At 42.4% G+C, this 24324-nt stretch overlaps 1 protein-coding gene across 2 annotated transcripts in view; it reads right to left on the bottom strand.

Moving 5' to 3' along the window:
* Dp (transcription factor Dp) overlaps positions 1-24324 on the bottom strand; it is a 131363-nt gene that overhangs the window by 34171 nt on the left and 72868 nt on the right. For both annotated transcript variants that reach the window (XM_045746068.2, XM_045746070.2), the window contains exons 4-5: positions 17848-18008; positions 2894-3078 (exon numbers count right to left, since the gene is read on the bottom strand). In XM_045746068.2, the coding sequence (XP_045602024.1) occupies positions 2894-3078; positions 17848-18008 (346 nt within the window). The remainder of the gene's footprint in view (positions 1-2893; positions 3079-17847; positions 18009-24324) is intronic.

Genomic DNA, 24324 nt, shown 5'->3' with positions numbered 1-24324 from the left:
TGTGTGTGTGTGTGTGTGTGTGTGTGTGTGTGTGTGTGTGTGTGTGTGTGTGTGTAATTAACTAAGTGTAATTACCTAAGTGTAGTTGCAGGATGAGAGCTGCGCTCGTGGTGTCCCGTCTTCCCAACACTCTTTGTCATATAGGTTCGGTCATATATCTACGTTAATTTTAACTCCAATAAAAAAAAATTGACCTCATACATAATGAGATGGGTAGCTTTATCATTTCATAAGAAAAAAATTAGAGAAAATATATTAATTCAGGAAAACTTGGCTTATTAGGCAAATCGGGCCTTGCATAGCAGGCCGAGTACGACGTTCTGGCTACTAGGTACAACATACATACATATATCTCCATCCCTGTATGTGAGTGTGTGTAATTACCTAAGTGTAGTTACAGGATGAGAGCTATGCTCATGGTGTCCCATCTACCCCGCACACTGTTATATAATGCTTTGAAATTACTGACGGTTTTGGCCTCCACCACCACCTCACCTAACTTGTTCCAACCATCTACCACTCTGTTTGCAAAATAGTCTTCCACAACCCAGACAATACTGGCCAAATAAAAACTGTTCTTCCAGACATTCTCACTGTCGAGCCACCTGACTCCACCCTACTTGGTGCCCCCATTGGCCTGCAAGCAACTGTGGATGTCCTGGATGCATAAAATCACTGAGCTAATAAGGATGCAGGACAGGATTGACAAAATTGATGCCTATGATGCTCTCTTCCTCTACACAAGATGCCTATCTCTTCCTAAGATGATTTACTTTCTGAGGTTTCACTTTCTGAGATTTACTTTCTCCATCCTACAGCAGCTCTAAATTTAACGTGTATGACACCAATCTAAGTCCATGCTAGAGAAAGTTCTGAATCTCCTGTTGGAAAACTCTCAATGGAAGCAAGCAACCCTCCCCTGTAAGATTTACATTGTGCAAACACCAAGGTGGCCTTGGTGTTTGCACAGCCTCCAAGATTGCCTAACCAGCCATCCTTTCCTCCTCCCATGCATCGAACTACCTTGTAAGAGATATCCTACCAGAATCTAAAAGTGATTCAGCAGGGACACATGATCCTGCTTTTAGTGAATATTCAAATCATGCAGCTCCAGCACCCAACAGATATTAATAATAATAATAATAATAATAATAATAATAATAATAATAATAATAATAATAATAGGAATAATAATAATAATAAATAATAATAATAATAATAAATAATAATAATAATAAAGTCTAGCTGGAACAGCCCAATAGTAGGAAAAATAGCTGATGCCATGCTCAGCACTGCAACATCAGATAAGGAGAAAGCTTGCCTCAGAGCAGTGCGTGCCCACCAAGCAGGGGACTTTCTTCTGGCAGTACCCATGTCAGCAACAGGTACGCTCCTAGATCCAGAATCCCTTCGCGTAGCAGTGGTCCTCCACCTTGGTACCCCAATTCATACTGAATACGAATATATTTGCAAATGGGTGGTAGCAGACTAATATGGACTGCAATGTAGGAGCTCCAAGGGCTGGCATGCAAGACACATTGAGGTTAATGACATCACCAACAGGAGCCTTGCCTCAACTCAGTGCCCAGCAGAGAGAGAATCTCGCATCCTAGTGGTCCAAAACTCGGATGGTCCTGCACTTTGCCTTTGCGGCATCACAATATATCCCTGGAAGAGGGACAAACAGGTGGTCTGGGACTACACATGTGTATCCACCACTAACTGACACCTACATACACTTTGGTGCTGATCAAGCAGGTGAGGGGAGAGCAACCACAGGGAAACAGTAAAATCGATCAAATACAGGCAACGGGAAGGTCAACACATCTTTGTTCTCATAGCATCTGAGACGCTCAGTACCTCTGAGTGGTACCGAGCCTCAGTACTGCTTTCTGTGCCTCAGTATAACGATCAAGAGGGAAAATGCCTGCCGATTCCTCGGTTCCTGTCCGGAAGCAGAAGAGCTCCAAGAGATCCATAACTTTTAAGCACTCATTGTATTAACCAATGTAAATCTTATAACCTTCAAATATCTAATAAAGCACAACATATTATATGAATATATTTATATTGTATGCTCAAACCTTACGTAGAGGTACTTATTGTACGAGACTGGAAGGCAGTCCCAATGGGATGTATTGTTGACCGTCGTCTTGTCCCAGGTTGATAGATGAATGTGATGAGTTGTCAGTTCCTTGATCTTATGACATTAACTTGTTGTCTAGTGTTGGCCATGCACTGATAGTTACTTCTCTGGTGTGTTTGAGAGTTTGCCACTCAAGAGGCTTTTCCACTGGGGTGGAGTGCTAGGCCCTAGGCTGCAGGCATCCAAATTGACTGTGTGGAGTGCACTAGGGGACATGCATGCTTGTTCATACAGTATGTCGCAGATGTCCTTCAATGCCATATTTTTGGATGCACACAAGTATCTGTTCTCCTGGCAAGTGTTCCTAGTTATCTTCAGGCCCTGGTAATGAGTTTAATGATGCCATAATGTCATCAAATTTTGAAGTGTTAAGTACGGTAGAAAAACTGCTTACCTGCAGAATATGCATATCACACTACCAAAAGCTAATCAATACCTATATTATTGAGAATGCTAAGAAAACTTTTTTATTGCATTCCATGAAATGCTTGCACAAGAATTATATATTCTACATTTGGAAAATATTAGAGACCATTTTTAAAGTCTGTACACAGAATTAATTCCTACTGCGATCACATGTCACGGTAGAATATGCAACTACAGTACTCTACTGTTTTTTTAAATTTGTCATATTTTTCTTCCAAGCTCCTCATTTGCTCTCCAATAAAAGAAAAAATCCTCAATATACAATATATGACAAAACAAACTTTACATCCATCCTCAAATGATAAAAATTCTCATGCATACCTTTCCACTCCATAATCAAAATCGAAGTCGTGTCTTTTCCGCGCACCACTGTGATCCAAAATAGGAGTGGTAATAAGACTTTTTGGAGGGGTATTGCTTATAACTTGCGCATTACTTTGTTGCTGTTGTTGTTGTTGCTGTTGGTGATGAATTTGTGATTGAGCTGTTTGCTGGGTATGAAGAGTCTGTTGGGTCACAAAAGAAAATAGTTTCAATGTCGCGAATATTGTATAACAAATATTATGAACTGTCAAAACACAATTAGTGGCAGAAATAAAATGAACATTTCTACATTTACAATTGTAAGAGTTTATACTGTATATGGATTGAGCTCTATTATGCACATACATTTTCACACCTTACAATTATTACTCAATACAATGAGGAGTTTTCAACTTCATTCCATTATTTATGCTATTTGTTTATTTTCTTAAGCCACTTCCGAAGCATTTGGTCTGGCATTCTAGTATAGACAATGCCAATATACCTGACTGCCAGTCACACTGGCCTATTTTTATTCCAACAGTCATTTTTGCAAGTGACAATTAAGGAAACCAGTACCTTGCTTAACCTTGAAGGTATTTTGAAGGACTTTACTAACTCAGCGGCTAAATCACTAGTTTGTAAATTCAAATTGAAATGGTTAAGCATACATATATGGCTGATATTGTGCACTTACAGAATTTGCCAGGTGTATTATTTCTTTACTTAAGAAAATGGCAGAATGCCCTACCTTGAGGAGGTGGTCCTGGAAATTAATATCCCCGATGACCCAGTCTCTAAACATACCTGGTTACAACAGCCAGAGCAAACTCTCAACACGGCATATAAAAGGTGGGGTGGTACAGAACATGTATGAAGTAAAATTTGGAACAAAATGCAAGCAAAGGCTCAGCATGGAACCATTGTTCCAATAACTAACCACCTATTTTAAAGGGGAAAGATGAAAGAGGGCCCAATACAGAAGAGCATCCCTGGTTGCACAAGGCTAGTGAATGGCTTGACTGAGGTCACAGGTAAACTGGGCAGCTATCTTCTGCCAGTAAATTTGCCACAGTAATGACTACAAATTTTTCCACACACTCGTGTCTTTTAGAGCACTTATTCATTATCTACTAAGACTATATATTAGTACTGTGATCTTAGTTCTCCAGGCTCACTTTTTGCCTCTGAAAGGGAGGTTGTGTAATCTGATTTAATTTTTAACTAGTAAACTAAGGTTTCAATGATGCAGCACAAATGCATCTCCATGACAATAGAATATAAAAGTCTAAAAAAAAAAAAAAAAAAAATGAAGCTTGTAAATTTATTACCTGTAGCAAGAATGAGATGGAACAAAGCCTTGAAAATCAAGTCTGTAATAAACAGAAAAACAGGAATCTTTTCAGATAAAAATCCGAAGAGCTTATCAAAATCAGGCATGCTCAACCCACACATATGTGAAGGGAGAATGTTAAAGAAGGCTGTACTTAAGTTAGAAAAGGGTGAACCCAATATGTTAATGCGAAAGCCAAATTGGAGTGCCATCATATAAAGGACCCTAAGCTGTTAAGCACAAGTGATCATGCCGTGATTAACCACATTGAGAATAACAACCACCGTCACAGAGAGACTAACAGTGAAGTGACCACTATGCCACCTCATACTGACATCAAGAGAACCCATAAACTAAAGAAACTATACCATCCACTCCATACAAGCAGTGACAGATCCACCCTAGAAACTCCACACATGAAGATCAGACTAGAGCCTGAAACAGATCTAATATCCTCCTAATCTTCTGTATGAAGATGTAATCTGGAACAGTCATAACACCTGTTACCTATTGACTTTCATAGTTCTATTGCAGCCTGGGTGCAGTCTTTCCCCTCATCTATAACACTGTTCATTTCCATAGCTCACAAAGTCACAGAGCCAGACTGATTCGGTAATTGCAGCAGAAATTAATAAAGTTTCTTCTTTAAAGTTTCTATTCATAGTGACATTTCTTATATTTCACAATGATTCAAAGTAACATGATGTATCTATTCTATGAGAAAACTGTTGAGGCAATGAAAATGATGGATCAGATTAGAGTCCTTGGACAACCCAGACACTCGTACTACCCACTGAACTACCATGAATTTCAAAATATCTGAACCAGAAATTTTACCAGACTTATTTAATAGTTGGAAAGTACCAATCCAAGTTTTACATGATACCATCTCATGCTTAGGTGTTATCTTGCACTAGTTCTGAGGACCAACATCTCAATGGCTTGGTCTTACCAGGCTTCCTGGTTGGTGGTCTGGTCAACCTGACTGTTGGATGCGGATATGAACCTCGTGAATCACAACCAGGTTGATCAGATACCCTTTGAAGTGCTTATTAAGTTCTTTTAAACACAGTGAGATGTTGGCCAATTACGTCCCTTATGTTTAGAAGAAGAGTGATGAAAAGTCTTGGGAGTTTGTTACGTTCATTCTCAGCAAGCCTCTGCTTTTCAACAGGGTTATTTTGCATTTCCTGTCATGCCTTCTGGTCTCATGAAGTGTTATTTCCGTGTGCAAATTTGGAATCAGTCGCTAATATTTACCAAATATAAGTTATAATGCCTCCCTCCAACCTACACTCAAAGGAACACACATTTTTAAATGTTAAGCAGTCCCCATGATCCAGATGTTTTACTGAACAGATTCTAGCATCAAAGACCTTTGCACATTCTCCAGATCAACAATTTCTCCAGGTAAGAATGGGGCTGTTATTGTGCAACAACATTCCACTAACAGTGTTAGAGGGGTATTAATAAATAAATTATGAGCATAGATCCAGACAAACAAATAAAACACAACAGATAGTAATTGAGCAACAACAGGAATCTCTAAAATCTCCTCCTAAATCTATCAGCAAAGATAGTTTTGCCGATAGATTTGCCAACACTGAGTGTAGTCCAGATCCAGGCCTTTTCTGTAAGTTCATTAAAAGAAAACTGCATATAAAGAATAAAATCTAGAGATTGAGAATGGGGAACAGATTCACAGAGAATGAAAAAGAAATGTCCACAAAAAATGAACATTTCCAAAGTGTGTTTGAGCAATATGAGGTTATCAGAGACAATGCCAATTCCCCAGGGTTAAGTTCTTGCACCAGTAATGTTCATCGTCGACATAAATGATCTACCAGATGGAATACATAATTATATGAACAAATTTGATGATGATGCCAAGCTACTAGGGAAGAGAGAGACCTTGACGATTGTCATGCCCTTCAAATTGGCCTTGATAAAATAAAGTGCTTAGAGCACCATGTGGCAAATAGACTTCAATGTGAATAAATACCATGTTATGGAATGTGGAATATGAGAAAATAGACTACACACAACCTAAAAATTATGAGGAATGGAATTAAAGTATTAACAGAGATCTAGGGAAGGTTCTGGAAAGTAGACTGTCACCAGAAGAAGAACAAAAAAACAGCGTTGAATGTAATGAAATGCCATTTTCTGGGTGAGACCCGGAGGCTCCCCAGAGCTATCCAGACTGATATGGATATATTAGGCTTTGGCATCAGTCAATGTGCAGAGTTCTAGGCCTACTGGGGTCAATGAGCCAGAACCTGGCCCCCCTCAGAGAGGCACGAGGAGAAGTGGCGTATAGAAACCCCTCCCGTGTGGTTGGAAGCATTCTATGTCTGCCATTGACCAGGTCAGGCACCCAGAAGGGTAAGCTCCCCAAAACAAACCCCCTATTTGAGTTAACATTGCTACTGAAAGCCGAACTAATGGACAGAACTCCCCAAATGAAAACGAGCATGATGTCACCACGTCGCTGTCTGTGCAAATCCCCCTTTCCTGGGATGGGGGAAGAGGGAGCCCCAGACCCTCGTGCTAGCTAGCCACACCCCAATTCTGAGGATGAACGTCAAAACACACGAAACAAATGTCGACCAGAGGGAGGGAGGGAGGGTTGCCGGGGGAGCCTCCGGATCTCACCCAGAAAATGCCGTTTCATTATATTCAATGCTGGCTTGCCGGGAAGGGGGGGGGGACCTAATGCTCCCCAGAGCTACTTACCCAAAGACAAACTAATCAATAGGGACTTACCCGGGAGGCAGTCGACTCTCGCTCCTCAACTCGAAGTCGAGACAACTGCGACACAAGCTCGACTGAGCCCCAGGAACATTAACAAGGTAGTGAGCGGCCAGGACCCTGTTCGACCTCCAAAATCTCTGTGCCCGAATGTCAGCCCAAGACATGTTAACGAAGACGACAGCCAATGCAGCAAACTTACGAACGACGTGGGCACAAGGATAAACTGTAGGCTGGCTGAACCGAATAACCCTGAGGGACCTAAGCCCTGGAACAGGGAAGGGAAACTGGGTCAACCCAAAGCATGTCCCTGTCCACCGAAGCCATGGCGTGCAGATAATGGAGAAGAGCCGCAACTGAACACAACACATTATGCAATCCCAGCCTAACCAATCATACAACAACCACCCAAGGACCCCCTCCAGACAGCAACAGACTCACATTCTTTGCCAGAAAGGAGACGGCTGCAAACGAACAAACCTACCACCAGGACCTAAGTACAGAAACCCCTGCGCCGGAGGAGAGCATGAAGCTCCCCGACCCGACCCCCAAGAGGCCAATGCCAACAGAAAAAAGCTTTAGAAAAACAATCCTGAACCAAAGAGGCCACCACAAACTGAGGAGAGAGAGAAAGGAGAGCACCCAGTCCAACGACCAGGATGGTTCAGGCGGCACATGAGCAGGACAGAGGTGAAACAACACACGAGACAGCTTGCAGAATGGAGTAGAAGTAACATCAATACCGAATGCAAGCTGCAGTGGCTCCGCCAGTGCCACACAATACAAGGCGACAGTGTCTGGCATAAGATGAGTCCTGGAACAACCACGAAAGGAAGGACAAGACAACCCTATCCAAGACAGGAGTACACCTATGCAGAGATAAGAAATAACAGAAGGACCGCAAGGAAACTTCACACTGCAGCCGAGACAAAGCACACAGGTGGGACATCATCAACAAAGCCACCTGTGCTCCATACATATGATGATAGACCCAAGTCTGAAAGCCCAGACGCGAAGACTCGAGGAGAAGATCGAACAAGCCACATATCGGGCTGGACCAATCTGCTGAAAAAGGCGGAGCGGTGGGAAGATCCTCAGGTTCGGACACCACGCAAGCAGCACCTGAAACCAAGGCTGGGCCGGGCACCAAAGGGTGTTGGTGTCCAGTTGTCCAGATGGACAACTGGACACCACTCAAATGTGAACTGCCAGGACACCAAACCCCGAGAACTCAGCAGACGAGTATTCACCCAAAGCCCTAAAGAGCCAAGGACCGCATCAAACCCCTACGGTTCAGGCAACGAAACCCCGGGGAGCAGTGCGAATGGAGCCAGATTGTTGATCCGCGAGTGACCCGAACTCTCTGAAGCGACATCCACACAGCCGCGAACTCCTGTACCATGCTTTGAGCCCGACGGAAGGACAGATCCCACCGTCCCTGGCCTGCCTGGCGAGCATTGGTCACAAAGCCCCAGTCAAGAAACGACGTGTCCGTGAACTCATCGAGTGAGGGCTCAGGGAGGCGCCAAGGCACTGAACGCCAAAAAACCCATAGAGGAAGCCTGCAACGCAGCAACCGACGCAAGGCCCCCGGTGGGAAAACCCAACGATCGTGAGAGAGGCGGAAGGGACATCCCCGAAGGAACCAGAACAGTTCCATTCAAATGGAACCCAAGAGCTCCACTCTGTGCCCCGCCGAGCCCCAGAAACCACAGCAAAGACCCGGGGCACAGCCCTCATCCATGCGCACTGCCCCAGAAGGAAAGGTGGGGTCCAGGTGAAAAGACTTCAAACAAGGGGGTCGGCTGGATAGACTCAGAAGCCTCTGCGGGAAGAAAAGGCTCAACCAATTCTGCACCCGAATCGGAAGGGGCAGCCCCTGAAGCCACAGGAACCTCGTCCCGAGCTAAATCCTGCCTTGACTCCAAAACCCTCAGACGTTTGGGAGCCGGCAGCAGGAGGGAAAGGAGGAGGGTGATCTATGCCCACCTGGGAAGGAAGAGGAGACACTGACTGAATCAAGGCCGAAGCAACCAACGCCCCCAAATCAGAGTCCCTTGTACCTAAGCCAGGCAGCTCCGGGGCTTCCAAATGGGCAACCAACCTGGCACATTGCATCACAGAAAATGTGCATGCAATGTGGCTCAGGCAGTGGCAGCATTGCTCAAGCCCTCAGAATATTAGGAAGAGGATGAGTGAATTAGAGCATAAACTGGGAACAAGTCCCGCAAGACAATATTGTCTTGTAGAGACAATACTGGCAGAGGCAGTATTGATGGCAGAGGCAGTATTGAGGATGATCACCCTGAGGCATGGGCAACTAGCAACCCTCAAATTTACAAAAGGTGAGAGTGGGCTTGGAAGTAGTATCCATAGTACGACTGGGCCCACCTGGGTTTTCCAGAGCCTGCAGAGTGAATGAGCCCTACAGGAAGCACAGGTTCTGGACCAGCCAACTGGTAATCCATGTCTATGCACCCAAACCGGCCACACGTAGCAGCTGCTAAACCTCGGGGGCAATGGAGGACGACCACCACGACACCCTAGGCCAAGCTGAAAGAGGTGCTAAGCAGACTGAATGCCCCAGGGAAGACAACCCTGAAACGCATGGGCAGCACTTACAGAGAACCTAGGGAAGGTGACCCCAGGTATGTGCAGCTCTAGTACACAAGAATACCTGGCAATGCACATTACAAGTGCAGGAACAGCCTCACAAGGCAAAAATCCAGAACAGGAAACCACAGCCAGAGATGATATCTGACCTGGTTGGTTGATACCTGGTTGATAAGGATCTGGAAGTTCTTCTACTCCCCTAAGCCAAGCCCGAGGCCAGGCTTGACTTGCGAGTTTGGTCCACTAGGCAGTTGCTTGCAGCAGCCCGCAGGCCCACATACCCACCGCAGCCCAGTTGGCCCGGCACTCCTTGGAGGAAACTATCTAATTTCCTCTTGAAGATGTCCACTGTTATTCCGGCAATATTTCTTATGCTCGCTGGGAGTATGTTGAACAACCGTGGACCTCTGATGTTTATACAGTTCTCTCTAATTGTGCCTATGGCACCCCTGCTCTTCACTAGTTCTATTCTGCATTTTCTTCCATATCGTTCACTCCAGTATGTTATTTTACTGTGCAGATTTGGGACCTGGCCCTCCAGTATTTTCCATGTGTATATTATTTGATATCTCTCCGTTCGTCTTTGTAGTGAGTACATTCGGAGAGCTTTGATACGTGATGCATAAAAATGAACAAATCCACATATATTTTGGGATTCGAACAAATAGGTTCGAACCCTCATCACGGCCCTTGAGGATTTGTTCATTTGATGCATCACGCTATTGTGATTTCTGTGTGTAATGAAGTAAGGGCGAAGAGGTAGAACAGCTTATTGATAGAGCTCGGGTGCATTGGGGGAATTGTGTAAAATCCTGGTTTGTGTCTCGGAGAGGCTGCAGGATACAAGTAAAGTCAGTAGAACATCTGGTTGCAATTCTTTTGCCATGTCATAGCTCAGTCGATTAAGGCAGCATCTGGGATCCTCTCGGACGTAGGTTCGAACCCTCGTCATGGCCCTTGTGGATTTGTTTTCTGTATTCCTTCTATTTCAGCAATCTCTCCTGCTCTGAAGGGAAAGCGAGTACTGAGCAGTACTCAAGATGGAAGGGCACCAGTGATGTGTTGATTTCTCTCTATTTAGTTTTCTCCGTTTACATGAATGAAGCTTTTGAAGGCCAATCAAAGTTGGGTTGAATGTTCAAATTCAATACTACTCAGTACCTGCACGATGTTGCACGGACAGCTTGTCAAGTTCTCTGTGGCTCAAGTACCAGGATGTGATCCTGTTTTATGGACACCGCAGAGCTAACCTTCGGGAGCTAATGAGTGGGACAGCTTAGAAACAAAAGTAATTACATGAGACAAATTGTTCCAATGGTACATAATTAACTAGAATTCATTAAGAGAAATTATATCTTACCTAGCTAGAAATGCAAGCTCTTGAAATTAATTAACGCTATCGGTCTCTTTGGACACCGCTCGCGTCCACTTTTTTTCTCTAGAGCCCTGCCACGGACTGTGCTCACATCCAATACAAAATTATTTGTATAAAATTCATTTTTTTATCCAATTGACTTGGGGATAGTTTCAAAATGAGCGCTTTTAGATTGTGGACAATTTGATACCAAAATGAAAAATTTAACACGCAAATTTATGTCAGAACACTGGAATGATATAAATAATTTTATTGATGATGAACGTTCAAAAATTAAAATATCTTAAAATTCCAGTTATTGCTCTAACATTACAGGACTAGTTTCAACGACTTTATATTGTGAACAATTTGATACCAAAATGAGCGACATAACACGAAAATTGATGTTATCAAACTGAACGACTATACACAGTAGGTTGCGGGTGTGAAAATTGGTACTCGTTCACGGGTAACTTTAGACTTTACTAAGGGAAGTCATGCCGTGCTTTTGAACAATACTGTATATACATATACACCTGCAGGGAATTTAATTGCGAACACAATGATACAACAACATAGCATGAGAATTAAGGTGAGAAAACTGAAATGAGTATACACATTTTACTGATTTTGTGCGCTCACAGGTAACTTTTGCTGACTTTAGGCTTTGCTGCGGGGAGTCACGCCAGGTTTTTGGACATTATATGCATATACACCTGTAGGGAATTCTATTGCGAACACAATGATACTAAAACGAACGACGTAGCACGAGAATTAAGGTGAAAAAACTGAAATGAGTATACACATTTTCGTGTCGCCGCACGCTCGCCCGCACACCGGGGCCACGACCTCTAAGTTGGTGGCACACATGCCGTAGGCTCGATGGTATTAACCATCCAAAATACAACTTGCCAAGAGCCAACATTCCAGTAGTTAAATCAATCCTTAGTGAGTAAAGAAGACATGAGAACATAAGAATAAAGGACACTGCAGAAGGTATACTGGCTCACACGAGGCATTAACTCTTTATATCCACCAAAACTCATCGTATACATGTCTGTCTAATGCTTGAAACACACAAGCTATCCTACATCACATTAACCAGTAATTTTGATTTTCTAATAAACAACATTACTATTAATTAAAATGTGACGTGAAAGCAAGTATAGTATGATTAATAAAATATAAAAGGAACAAACACGACATATAAAGTAACATAGGTAACTTAATTCCTGTTACATGGTTTAGACATCATGAAATTAAACTTATATCTTGATATGCAATATTAAAAAACCAGCATTGAATGTAATGAAACGCCATTTTCTGGGTGAGACCCGGAAGCTCCTCGGAGCTATCCAGGCTGATATGGATATACAGTATTAGACTTTAGCATCAGTGAGAATGGAGTTCTAGGGGACCACAGGGACCATGAGCCAGAACCTGGCCTCCCCCTCAAAGAGGCACGAGGAGCAATGGCCTATAGAAATGCACATGGGATTTGGAGCATTTTATGTCTGCCATCGACTAGGCCAGGCATCCAGAAAGGTAAGCGCGTCTCAAAACAAACCCCCTATTCTGGTTAACCCTTAACCCTTAAACTGCGCATGGCGTATATATACGCCCTGAGTAACATGTCCCATGGTGCGCATGGCGTATATATACGCCATAGGGTGCCAGGCCTGATTCAAATGGCCCACGGCTACACGGGGTTCATAGTAGCTTCCTCAGGGCTCTTGTAAACAGATGCCATTTTAAAAAAAAAGCGTGGGCAATATTCTCAGGTGTGAGAGGCACAGTACTGTTGGAGCAACCAAGGCCGGCGCACGCAGCATGAGCGAACAGCATTGATGTTCAGCTTGTGACCACAGCATCGCCGAAAAATGTCAAAATAAATATATAATTGTTATTATTTAGCGATGACAATATTACAAATGACCAAGGACTGTGATATAAATAACCAGGGTTGTGATAATAGCAGGATTGTTGTAATAATTAGCGCTGTGGAAGGAGTGATGCTGAGAGACGGAGGGAGACAGCATCGTTTACTGACTGTGTGGCCACCTGTTATTGTTTGCATTCACCATACCAGGTCAGTGGTTCTCTATGGTGAACACAAATCAGGCATCCCTTTCAGGCATCCCTGTCTACAGGAATCGTAGCAGACGTGTGGAAACAGGCTAACATAGTTCCAATCTACAAAAATGGCAGCAGGGAAGACCCCCTCAATTATAGACCTATATCATTGACAAGTGTAATAGTGAAAGTATTGGAAAAACTAATCAAAACTAAATGGGTAGAACACCTGGAGAGAAATGATATAATATCAGACAGACAGTATGGTTTTCGATCTGGAAGATCCTGTGTATCGAATTTACTCAGTTTCTATGATCGAGCCACAGAGATATTACAGGAAAGAGATGGTTGGGTTGACTGCATCTATCTGGACCTAAAAAAGGCTTTCGACAGAGTTCCACATAAGAGGTTGTTCTGGAAACTGGAAAATATTGGAGGGGTGACAGGTAAGCTTCTAACATGGATGATAAATTTTCTGACTGATAGAAAATTGAGGGCAGTAATCAGAGGCAATGTATCGGAATGGAGAAATGTCACAAGTGGAGTACCACAGGGTTCAGTTCTTGCACCAGTGATGTTTATTGTCTACATAAATGATCTACCAGTTGGTATACAGAATTATATGAACATGTTTGCTGATGATGCTAAGATAATAGGAAGGATAAGAAATTTAGATGACTGTCATGCCCTTCAAGAAGACCTGGACAAAATAAGTATATGGAGCACCACTTGGCAAATGGAATTTAATGTTAATAAATGTCATGTTATGGAATGTGGAATAGGAGAACATAGACCCCACACAACCTATATATTATGTGAGAAATCTTTAAAGAATTCTGATAAAGAAAGAGATCTAGGAGTGGTTCTAGATAGAAAACTATCACCTGAGGACCACATAAAGAATATTGTGCAAGGAGCCTATGCAATGCTTTCTAACTTCAGAATTGCATTTAAATACATGGATGGCAATATACTAAAGAAATTGTTCATGACTTTTGTTAGGCCAAAGCTAGAATATGCAGCTGTTGTGTGGTGCCCATATATTAAGAAGCACATCAACAAACTGGAAAAGGTGCAAAGACATGCTACTAAGTGGCTCCCAGAACTGAAGGGCAAGAGCTACGAGGAGAGGTTAGAAGCATTAAATATGCCAAAACTAGAAGACAGAAGAAAAAGAGGTGATGTGATCACTACATACAAAATAGTAACAGTTGATAAAATCGACAGGGAAGATTTCCTGAGACCTGGCACTTCAAGAACAAGAGGTCATAGATTTAAACTAGCTAAACACAGATGCCGAAGAAATATAAGAAAATTCACCTTCGCAAATAGAGTGGTAGACGGTTGGAACAAGTTAAGTGAGAAGGTGGTGGAGGCCAAGACCGTCAGTAGTTTCAAAGCGTTATATGACAAAGAGTGCTGGGAAGACGGGACACCACGAGCGTAGCTCTCATCCTGTAACTACACTTAGGTAATTACACTTAGGTAATTACAAATGTAGATACTTATATATAATGTGTGTATTAGTGTAATAACAGCAAAAGGATTATGCTGGGAGGAGCCATATGGGTGACGGAGGTGACGTCGTCTGCACGATTTGTCTAGCTGTTTAGAGGGTGGCCACTATGCTCTTTGGGCGCACTACAAGCTTAGGTGTACAGTTACGGTGCATAAAACATGTAGATATTTATATAAAATATGTGTATATAGGGTAATAACACTGCAAAAGGTATTGTTCGGGGAGAAAGTTTAGTGCGTGTGACCTTGAAAGAGTGAGGGAGCCGCCAGCCGCCATCTGTGTATAGCGACGACTCTTAGTGCCTGAACTAACTATATCAGCTTAGCTGTGCAGTTGTGGTGAACAAAATATACACATACTTAAATATAACGTCTGTATATAGTGTAATAACACCACAACTGGTATTGTTGGGGGAGAAAGTTTAGTGCGTGTGACCTTGAATGAGTGAGGGAGCCGCCAGCCGCCATCTGTGTATAGCGACGACTCTTAGTGCCTGAACTAACTATATCAGCTTAGCTGTACAGTTGTGGTGAACAAAATATACACATACTTATATATAACGTCTGTATATAGTGTAATAACACCACAACTGGTATTGTTGGGGGAGAAAGTTTAGTGTGTGTGTTGAGGGAGTGGCAGCGAGTGGCTGGCTGGTGTGTGGCGGTAACTCCTCGTTGCTTTTCGACTCTCAATACCAACTTAGTGGTTCGTTATGGTGACCAAAACATGCCAATACTTATATATAACCTGTGTATAGAGTGTAATAGCAGCAAAACTATTTGTTTATAGTTTTATAAACATAATAATTGAATCACTAATATTCACATCATACTTTTGAGTATAGCGATTATTAACCACTTTTATTATATAAATATATTACAATACACACTATTGAATAATATTACTGCAAAAAAACTAAGAAAAAATCAATCAGAGACATTGAAACAATTAGGTAATAATATCTTTGTGGCAACTCCCATCTGTCAACGCGGGTGACGCTGACCTGGTCTGACGACCACTCTGTCAACGCCCACTTTTTGCCAGACTTCCTCGGTCAATTGCGCCCAAAATATGTCACCTACGATTTTTTTTTTATTTTTTCCGTGCTCAGGGGACACAAATTAACATGTTTAGAAGACGAAAAAAAAAATTTGAATTTTTTTTTTTCTTGCGCACAGGGGTGTAAATGTCCCAAGGACCCCTGAGCAGTGTAAGGGTTAAACTGCACAAAACGTCATGTGATGTGTGACATTGAGCTCAGTTTTTAAAATTTTCAGAAACCCTTTCAAATGTTTTGTGCATAATCTACTAGGCAAATGCTCCAACTTTGTCTAAATGATATCAGTGTAACTTGAAAAACAAGAAAGTAAAAAAAATTATAAAATTAAATATTGAAAACTACAGATTTTGAAATCAGCTGCAAGAATATAAAATATCACCAACTGTTCATTTGGTGTTGTTATGCTCTCAGAATAGCATATGATCTTCATTTTCATGTATTTAGACATGAAAACAACCGGGGTAACAATCAACCTAACACGTTGCAGCAACCTAAACTAGCATGCAACACCTGAGCTGCCTGCACCCGGATAATGGCAGCAGTGTATTGGGTGAATGGAGTCACAAACAAGCAACAATGCTCACAGGACTCCGGGCCGAAGGTGTCACTGACCCAACAGGCAGCATGACGGAGGCAAAAACAATGAGCGTTGGCCTGAGATAAGGGGACAGAGCAACCCTCAAACTCGCACAAGGCAAGAGGGGGACCCAGGGGTCGCATCCATTGGACCGCTTGCGCCCCTGCGGCGTTTCCCAGGGAAACTGTTTTCGCTAAGGGTAAGCCCAAGCAGGGTACTGCTAACCAGCACCCAAGTCTACCGAAGAAACGTCTAAAACTGAACCCCGAGACGTTATCTTGAGATGATTTCGGGGCTTTTTTTAGTGTCCCCGCGGCCCGGTCCTCGACCAGGCCTCCACCCCCAGGAAGCAGCCCGTGACAGCTGACTAACACCCAGGTACCTATTTTACTGCTAGGTAACAGGGGCATAGGGTGAAAGAAACTCTGCCCATTGTTTCTCGCCAGCGCCTGGGATTGAACCCAGGACCACAGGATCACAAGTCCAGCGTGCTGTCCGCTCGGCCGACCGGCTCCACTCATGGGGGGGCCTAGCAGGAGAGTACCACCGAAAAACAGGAGGTCAAGACCTTAATATAACAGGGAGGCAGGGGAACAAAAGCAGACCCCCACCAGGCCCAAACAAAAATGAAAAGAAAACCCGACAATAGGAAAACGTACCCAGAAGGAACCGAGCCGGCTGCTGTAATAGGTGAAAACAAGATGCGCAGTACCTCGCGCCTCTACCAGTGCAAACACTACCACTTACCCCAAGGTAAACAAGGGAGGAAACTCCCCAACACACCCAGGGTGGTCAATCACTGAGCAGCAAAAGACCAATAGAGGTAGACCCAAGGGGACTTGTGGAAGATATCCCGAAGCCCCAAGGGCAGTACTTACAGGGCACTCAGGGAAGGGAACCTCTAAGCTCATGCAGCCAGACTACCTGCGAATATTACTCACAGCTCACACGCCACCATAAGAGCAGTACTGGACACAAGGCACAGCACAACAAGTGAGAATCTGGAGCTGGAGTCACACGACTGAGCCACAATCACATCAGCCGAGAACTGGCAGGTGAATAGCAGACGCAGTGGGTCTGGGGCTCCCCCTTCCCCCTTCCAGGGAGGGGGGAGCTGTGCAGGCATGTGGCACGGCACATGTGACGTCATGCTCGTTTGCTCGTTTTCAATTGGGGAGATCTGTCCAGTCGTTAGTCTATTTTCGTTGTTTTAACCAGAATAGGGGTTTGTTTTGAGGCACTTACCTTTCTGGGTGTCTGGCCCAGTCAATGGCAGACATAGAATGTTCCAAATCCCATGTGCATTTGTATAGGCCATTGCTCGTGCCTCTCTGAGAGGGCCAGGTTACGGCTCGTGGTCCCCGGTAAGAGATCAGGTATCCAGGTATCAACCCGGCCTAGAACTCCATTCACACTGATGCCAAAGTCTAATGATATACATATCAGCCTGGATAGCTCCAGGGAGCTGAAGGAGCTCCCCCAGCTATGAAACATCATAATTGATCTAATTTTTGCTAATGGCTACTCCATGGCTAATTTTTGCTAATGGCTATTACTCTTATTTAACTGATTAAAATACTGTAAATCAGTAGATAAAACTATTGCTCATGTTGCAGCTACTTACACAGTATTTGGCACAAAACTAAATATTTCAACTTTGGGAATATTATTTGAGCAAATCCTTGAACTTACAACAGGATTCGCAGTTAAGGATCCGGTCTGTGTTCGTATAACAACTGGGGAGGTAGTGAGTGATGATCGATTGGTGACCACTGTGTGCTGCTGCTGCTCCATGGTTCTTAAAGGAGATTTCAAATGGGCACTGTTTACAGGCAATACCATTTGATTTCCTCCTGAAATTGATTACAAATTATTAATATTTATATGAATACAAATTGCAAACTTTAGTATAATAAAATACAATTTATAAAATTGTAATGACTGGTAGATGAGTCACATTGTGTAGTTATACACGAGGATCAAAGCAAGTGCAGTACAGTAATGTGTAATTATTATGACAAAAGATGTTTATTCTCACCCCCTTTGCCAAACCAAAATGTTGTAAGATTATCAATTATATACTACAGTACTCTACATTTAATTCTGCCCAAAGTTTATTGATTCATACTAGAACCTATCTGCTGCAGTGGGAGAACCATAGCAAATGAATTGAGTTTATTTTCTAACAATAATTATAATCTTCACAAGGTTTTGTAACTGGATTGTAACTGTATGGGGTTCTGGGATTTCTTCTACTCCCAAAGCATGACCAGGGCCAAGGCAAGACTTGTGAGAACTTAGTCCAACCGGCTGTTGCTTGGAGCGGCCCGCAGCCTCACATATCCACTACAGCCCAGTTAGTAAGGCAATTCTTGAAGAAAACTATCTAGTTTTCTCTTGAAGGTGTCTCTTTTTGTTCCAGCAAAATTTCTTATACTCACTGGGAGTATGTTGAACAACTTTGTATCTCTGATGTTCTTAGTGTTCTCAGATTGTGCCTATAGCACCCTGCTCTTCACTGGTTCTATTCTGCATTTTCTTCCATATCATTCACTCCAGTATGTTGTTATTTTACTGCATAGAATTCGGACCTGGCACTCCAGTGTTTTCCATGTGAATATTATTTGATATCTCCCTCATCTCCTTTCTAGGAAGTACATTTGGAGAGCTTTGAGACAATCCCAATAATTTAGATGCTTTATCGTGTCTATGTATGCCGTATATGTTTTCTGTATTCCCTCTATTTCAGCAACTTCTTGCACTCTAAAGGGAGAAGTGAGTATCGAGTCTCAAGACGGGACAGCACAAGTGATTTGAATAGTACAACCACTGTGATGGGATCCTTGGATTTGAAGGTTCTCATAATCCACCCTATCATTTTTCCAGCTGATACAATATTTGCTTGGTTATGCTTGCCAAATATTAGACCAGACGTCATTATTACAAGATCCTTTACATGCTGCTTCCCTACTATGGGCTGATTTTTTAAGTACCTGTACATGTTTTGTTAAATGTAGGCCACAATTATCATGTTAGTGCAAATAATAGAACACACATCTACACATATACAGTACTGAGATCAAGATCTCGTGGACAAGATCACAAATCTTGTAGTCTTTTCATAAATTTTCACAAATCTTGTAGTCTTTCAAAGTTCTTCTGATGCGCATTCTGCACGAGACTACATGCTGCTAGGTAGAGGTATAACCCTGCTTGGCCACCACACTGTACAGTAACACCTCGACTTACAAATGTCCCTACTTACGACATTTTCAAGTTCCAATGTAAATTTGGTCGGAAAATGTAACTCGACTTACGATCCTGTAATCGACTAACGATATTCGTTGATACGCGTTCGGGTCAACCGAGCGCATGGTTTCTGGTGGCACGGGCCTAATCCTGTCGTCGACTAATGATATTCGTTGATACGCGTTCAGGTCGACCGAGGCATGGTTCCTGGGGGAACGGGCCTACCTGCCTCAGTTTACCAGAGCCGCCCGCTTAGTGACGATCACACTTGTAAGAAATTCCATTATTCTGGTGATTTTTTGTCTTTTTTGAACATAAAAGTAATTATTATAAATCATGCCATGGGTCCCAAGAAAGTCAGTGGTAAAGTTCAACATATGAAAATACATGTCAGGAAGACAATAGAGGCAGCTGAGGAAATTTCTTCAGGGGAGGAGGAGGCAGTACAGAATGTCCATTCCTCAAAAATTAAGAAAATGTGTGCAACGTGGGAAGACCTGCAAACTTGTGCTGAAACGACTCACCCGAATAAAGCTGCAGTAATCCATTGCCTTAACCTTTTTCAATGACACTGATGCATCATTACTGTACAGAAAACAGTAAAACAGTGTTTTACCCTTTGTTAAAACGAAGGGAAAAACAAATCTCCATGGACAAATTTTTAGTGAGACAAACAAGCAATGAACCACAACCAGGTCCTAGTGGTATGCAGGCAAAACATAGGAGAGTGTACCCAAGAGAAGTCATCACTGCCTAATGTTATAATGGAAGGGGACTCCCCTTCCAAACAGTAACACCTCTCTTCCTCCCCTCTCCTCACCACCTTCCATACACCAAAAAGATTCCTTGATAAAGGCAAGATAAACTTATGTACTGTATTGTAGTTAGAGAATAAAATTGTATTCAGAATAAAATGTATTTTTAAGATAATATTTTTGGGGGTGTGGAACGGATTAATTCAATTCCCATTATTTCTTATGGGAAAATTCGTTTTGGCTTGCGATACTGTAACCCCGCGATTATCCGGGATTCAAACATCCGGAAAACGCCCTTATACGGCCAAAATCGTGATCGGATAAAGTTATCACAATATCCGGCCAAAATGGCCACAGGAACCGGATAAAAGCTGGTTTGGCCGGATGAAAATACGGCCATACCGTATTAATCCCGTCTGTGGCTCTAGACGCATGGTGGAGGAGGGGGGTGGGGTGGGTGGGTGGTGTTGGGAGGGTGGGAGGGGTGCAGCAGGAGGGACCACCTGGGTACAGGAATTACCAATAATTTTAGAACAATTAATCATAGCCAAAAACAAATGAAATAACTACTAGTAATTATGTAATAACAAATAAATAAGTTTCCTAAAAGCATTGTGCACAGGCTGAAGTTTCCTTCAAAAATATTGTGAATTTTTTTCCTCCTGGCGGCCTACGTAACGCGCTATCCCAAGTGGACCCGTCCAACACTGGTCAACCCATGTGCGTCCGTCCCTCGTGTTATACACAGTGCTGCGCCATTAGTGAAATGTTTTTTTAAATAACTTTTTTATTTTCATATTAACTTTGAACATTTTTGGCCAAGACTATGTCTGGTAGCAGCATCAATCGTTCTGGAGGTGTTAAGAGGAAGAAAGTTGTCCTAACAATAAAAGACAAGTCACAGTTATACACCTCAACCAGTGCGGCCTCACAGTGTTGCGCCATTAGTGAAATATTTTTTTAAATAACTTTCTTAATTTTCATAGTAATTTTGAACATTTTTGGCCAAGAATATGTCTGGTAGCAGCATCAATCGTTCTGGAAGTGTTAAGAGGAAGAAGATTGTCCTAGCAATTAAAGACAAGTTACGTGGTGTTCAACCAGTGAGGCGTCACAGGCAGCCAAGCGCCTTCAACAAGTGAGGCGCCACAGGCAAGCCAAGCTCCTTCAACAAGTGAGGCATTACAGGCAAGCCAAGCGCTTTCAACAAGTGACGCGCCACAGGCAAGCCAAGCGCTTTCAACAAGTGAGGCGCAAGCAAGCGCCTTTAACAAGTGAGGCGTCACAGGCAAGCCAAGCGCCTTCAACAGTCTCCGTGGTGTAGTGGTAAGACACTCGCCTGGCGATTCCGCGAGCGCTATGTCATGGGTTCGTATCCTGGCCGGGGAGGATTTACTGGGCGCAATTCCTTAACTGTAGCCTCTGTTTAACGCAACAGTAAAATGTGTACTTGGATGAAAAAACGATTCTTCGCGGCAGGGGATCGTATTCCAGGGACCATAGAATTAAGGACTTGCCCGAAACGCTACGCGTACTAGTGGCTGTACAAGAATGTAACAACTCTTGTATATATCTCAAAAAAAAAAAAAAAAAAAAAAAAAAAAAAAAAAAAAAAAAACAAGTGAGGGCATGCAAGCGCTTCAACAAGTGAGGTGCAAGCAAGCGCTTCAACAAGTGAGGTGCAAGCAAGCGCCTTCAACAAGTGAGGCCTCACAGGCAACCCAAATGCCCTCAACCAGTGAGGCTTCAGCAGCTGGCAGTCAAAACTAACTTAGCTTAATGAACTGTACAGTAATTTTAAGTGTTAATTTTAGTGTTGTGTTAGTATAGGTTACGTAAATTGTTAAGAATTTTTAACTTCAAGATGTGTGGCATCAATCAAGAAGACGAACACCAACAAGGTAAGTTGAGGTTTCTAGTTGAATATTTAATAAATGTATGTGGCAAGGCAATTCAAATTATGTTGTTTGTAGTATAAAAATAGTTGGAAATGGTCACTTTTGGACTCGTAGGTGAAAAAGTACCATTATCCGAAAAATGTGATAATCCGGCTGGGGGTCCTTCCCATATAGTCCGGATGATCGAGTGGAGACAGTATTTCGACTTACGATCCGTCTCTGGGAACGGATTAAAATTGTAATTCGAGGCCCCGCTGTACTTTGTTACTTACCGGAGTTTCCAACCTAATCGCATCGGTTTCATTTAGAGATCCATAGAAAGGGTAACGGATGTGACTGGTATCACTCCATGTATTTTTTTAAGCATAATTTATTGGTTTGTAAGTTTCACAAATGGTTTTAACCAACCAGTTACCACTTTAGGTATTACTGAGACTTAGGCCTAAGTTGTGAGTGATATTAGGATTTAATTTTTTAAATTCTACATTTCATATTTTCATTTTGTATAAAATATTAAAATTTGGAAAAAATAACAAAATTTTAAAAAATACCCAGATGGGGTCACCAGGAGCATAACTGGAGAAGATTATGGGAGTTCTTCTACCCTCCCAAGCTCTGCTCAAGACCAAGATCAACTTGTGGTAACTTGGTCCAACATGGCTGTTGCTTGGAGCGGCCTGCAGGCCCACATATCCACTGCAACCTTGTTGGTCCAGCACTTCTAGCAAGAACTTATCTAAGTGCCTCTTGAACACATCCACCCTTTGTTCCAGCAATATTTCTAATGCTTGCTGGGAGGGTGTTGAACAGCTGTGGATCTCTGATGTTCAGACGGTGCTCTCTGACTGTGCCTATGGCACCTCTACTCTTCACTGGTTCTATTCTGCATTTCCTTTCATATCATTTGTTCCAGTATGTTATTATTCTACTGTGCAAATTTAGGACCTGGCCTTTAAGTAACTTCCATGTACAGTACTGCATACTGTATATTATTTGATACCTTACTCATCTTCTTTCCCTAGATTACATTTTTAGAACTTTGGGACGGTCCCAATAATTTAGATGTTTTATCGTTTCTATGTGTGCCGTTCTCTGTATTTCCTCTGAGAGATCTCTACTGTTCTGAAAGGGAAAGTGAGTACCGGGCAATACTCAAGACAGGACAGCACCAGTGATTTAAATACAGTAGTACAATATTAGCATTCCCGTGGGGTCTCTGGATTTGAACGCTCTCTCATAATCCATCCTATTATTTTTCTGGCTGCCACTATATTTGCTCGGTTATGTTCAGCAAATGTCAGATCGTCAGACATCATAATTCCCAGATCTTTTACATGTTGCTTTGCTTCTATGAGTAGGTCTGATTGTGTACTCTACTGTGTTTCATTTAACTTCCTCGTTTAACACCATACCTAAGTACAGTACCTAGAACTTATCACTGTTAAACATCATGTTAAACATCACAGTAGCCCAATCAATGACTATCTGCCTGAGGTTTTTCAGTGTCTTCCACAGAAAAAAATTTCATGCTGATTTTTGTATCTGCAAAGAACACGAAGTTGTGACTATCATTTTAGTCTATATCCAAGAAAAGAATGAAAAATAGCAGCAGTGCATGGACTGTGCCCTGGGGTACAGATCTTTTCACTGCACTTGGGCTTGATCTTATTTGATTGACCATCACACTGTATTGTTTGACAAAGTTGAAAATCCAATGCCCCACTCTACCCGTTATTCCTATTGATTTTATTTTATGGGCTATCACTCCATGGTCACATTTGTCGAATGCCTTTGCAAAGCCTGTGTATATAACATCTGCATTTTCCTTTCCTTCTAGGGCATCCATAATTTTGTCATAGTGGTTGAGTAACTGTGAAAGACAGGATCTTCCTGCTCTAAATCCATGTCGCCCTGAGTTGTGTAGTTAATTATCTATATAAATAAAAATGGAAATGTTCGTTTGTTCAAAATCGCTAATCTCCGAAAGTTCTTCACTGATTGCTTTGAAATTTTCACACAACATTCCATTCGCATTCGAGCAGGTTTTTTTTATATATACTGTACTATATAGATGTCGTGTCTGTGACATGGAAAAACAACCTTCTTTTGAAAAACTGTTTTTCATGGGTTTTTCATGAGAGGGGAATCTTCGAAATCTCTTTACAGATTGCTTTGAAATTTTTGACACAATGTTGCATTCGAATAGGCGCATGTTTTTATATACCTACTATATACATGCCATACATGAATGGTTCGGAGCATGAGGG

The sequence above is a fragment of the Procambarus clarkii genome, chromosome 39, assembly GCF_040958095.1.
Source record: "Procambarus clarkii isolate CNS0578487 chromosome 39, FALCON_Pclarkii_2.0, whole genome shotgun sequence".
Classification (NCBI taxonomy): domain Eukaryota; kingdom Metazoa; phylum Arthropoda; class Malacostraca; order Decapoda; family Cambaridae; genus Procambarus; species Procambarus clarkii.
This window is presented reverse-complemented; position numbering and strand designations above follow the sequence as displayed.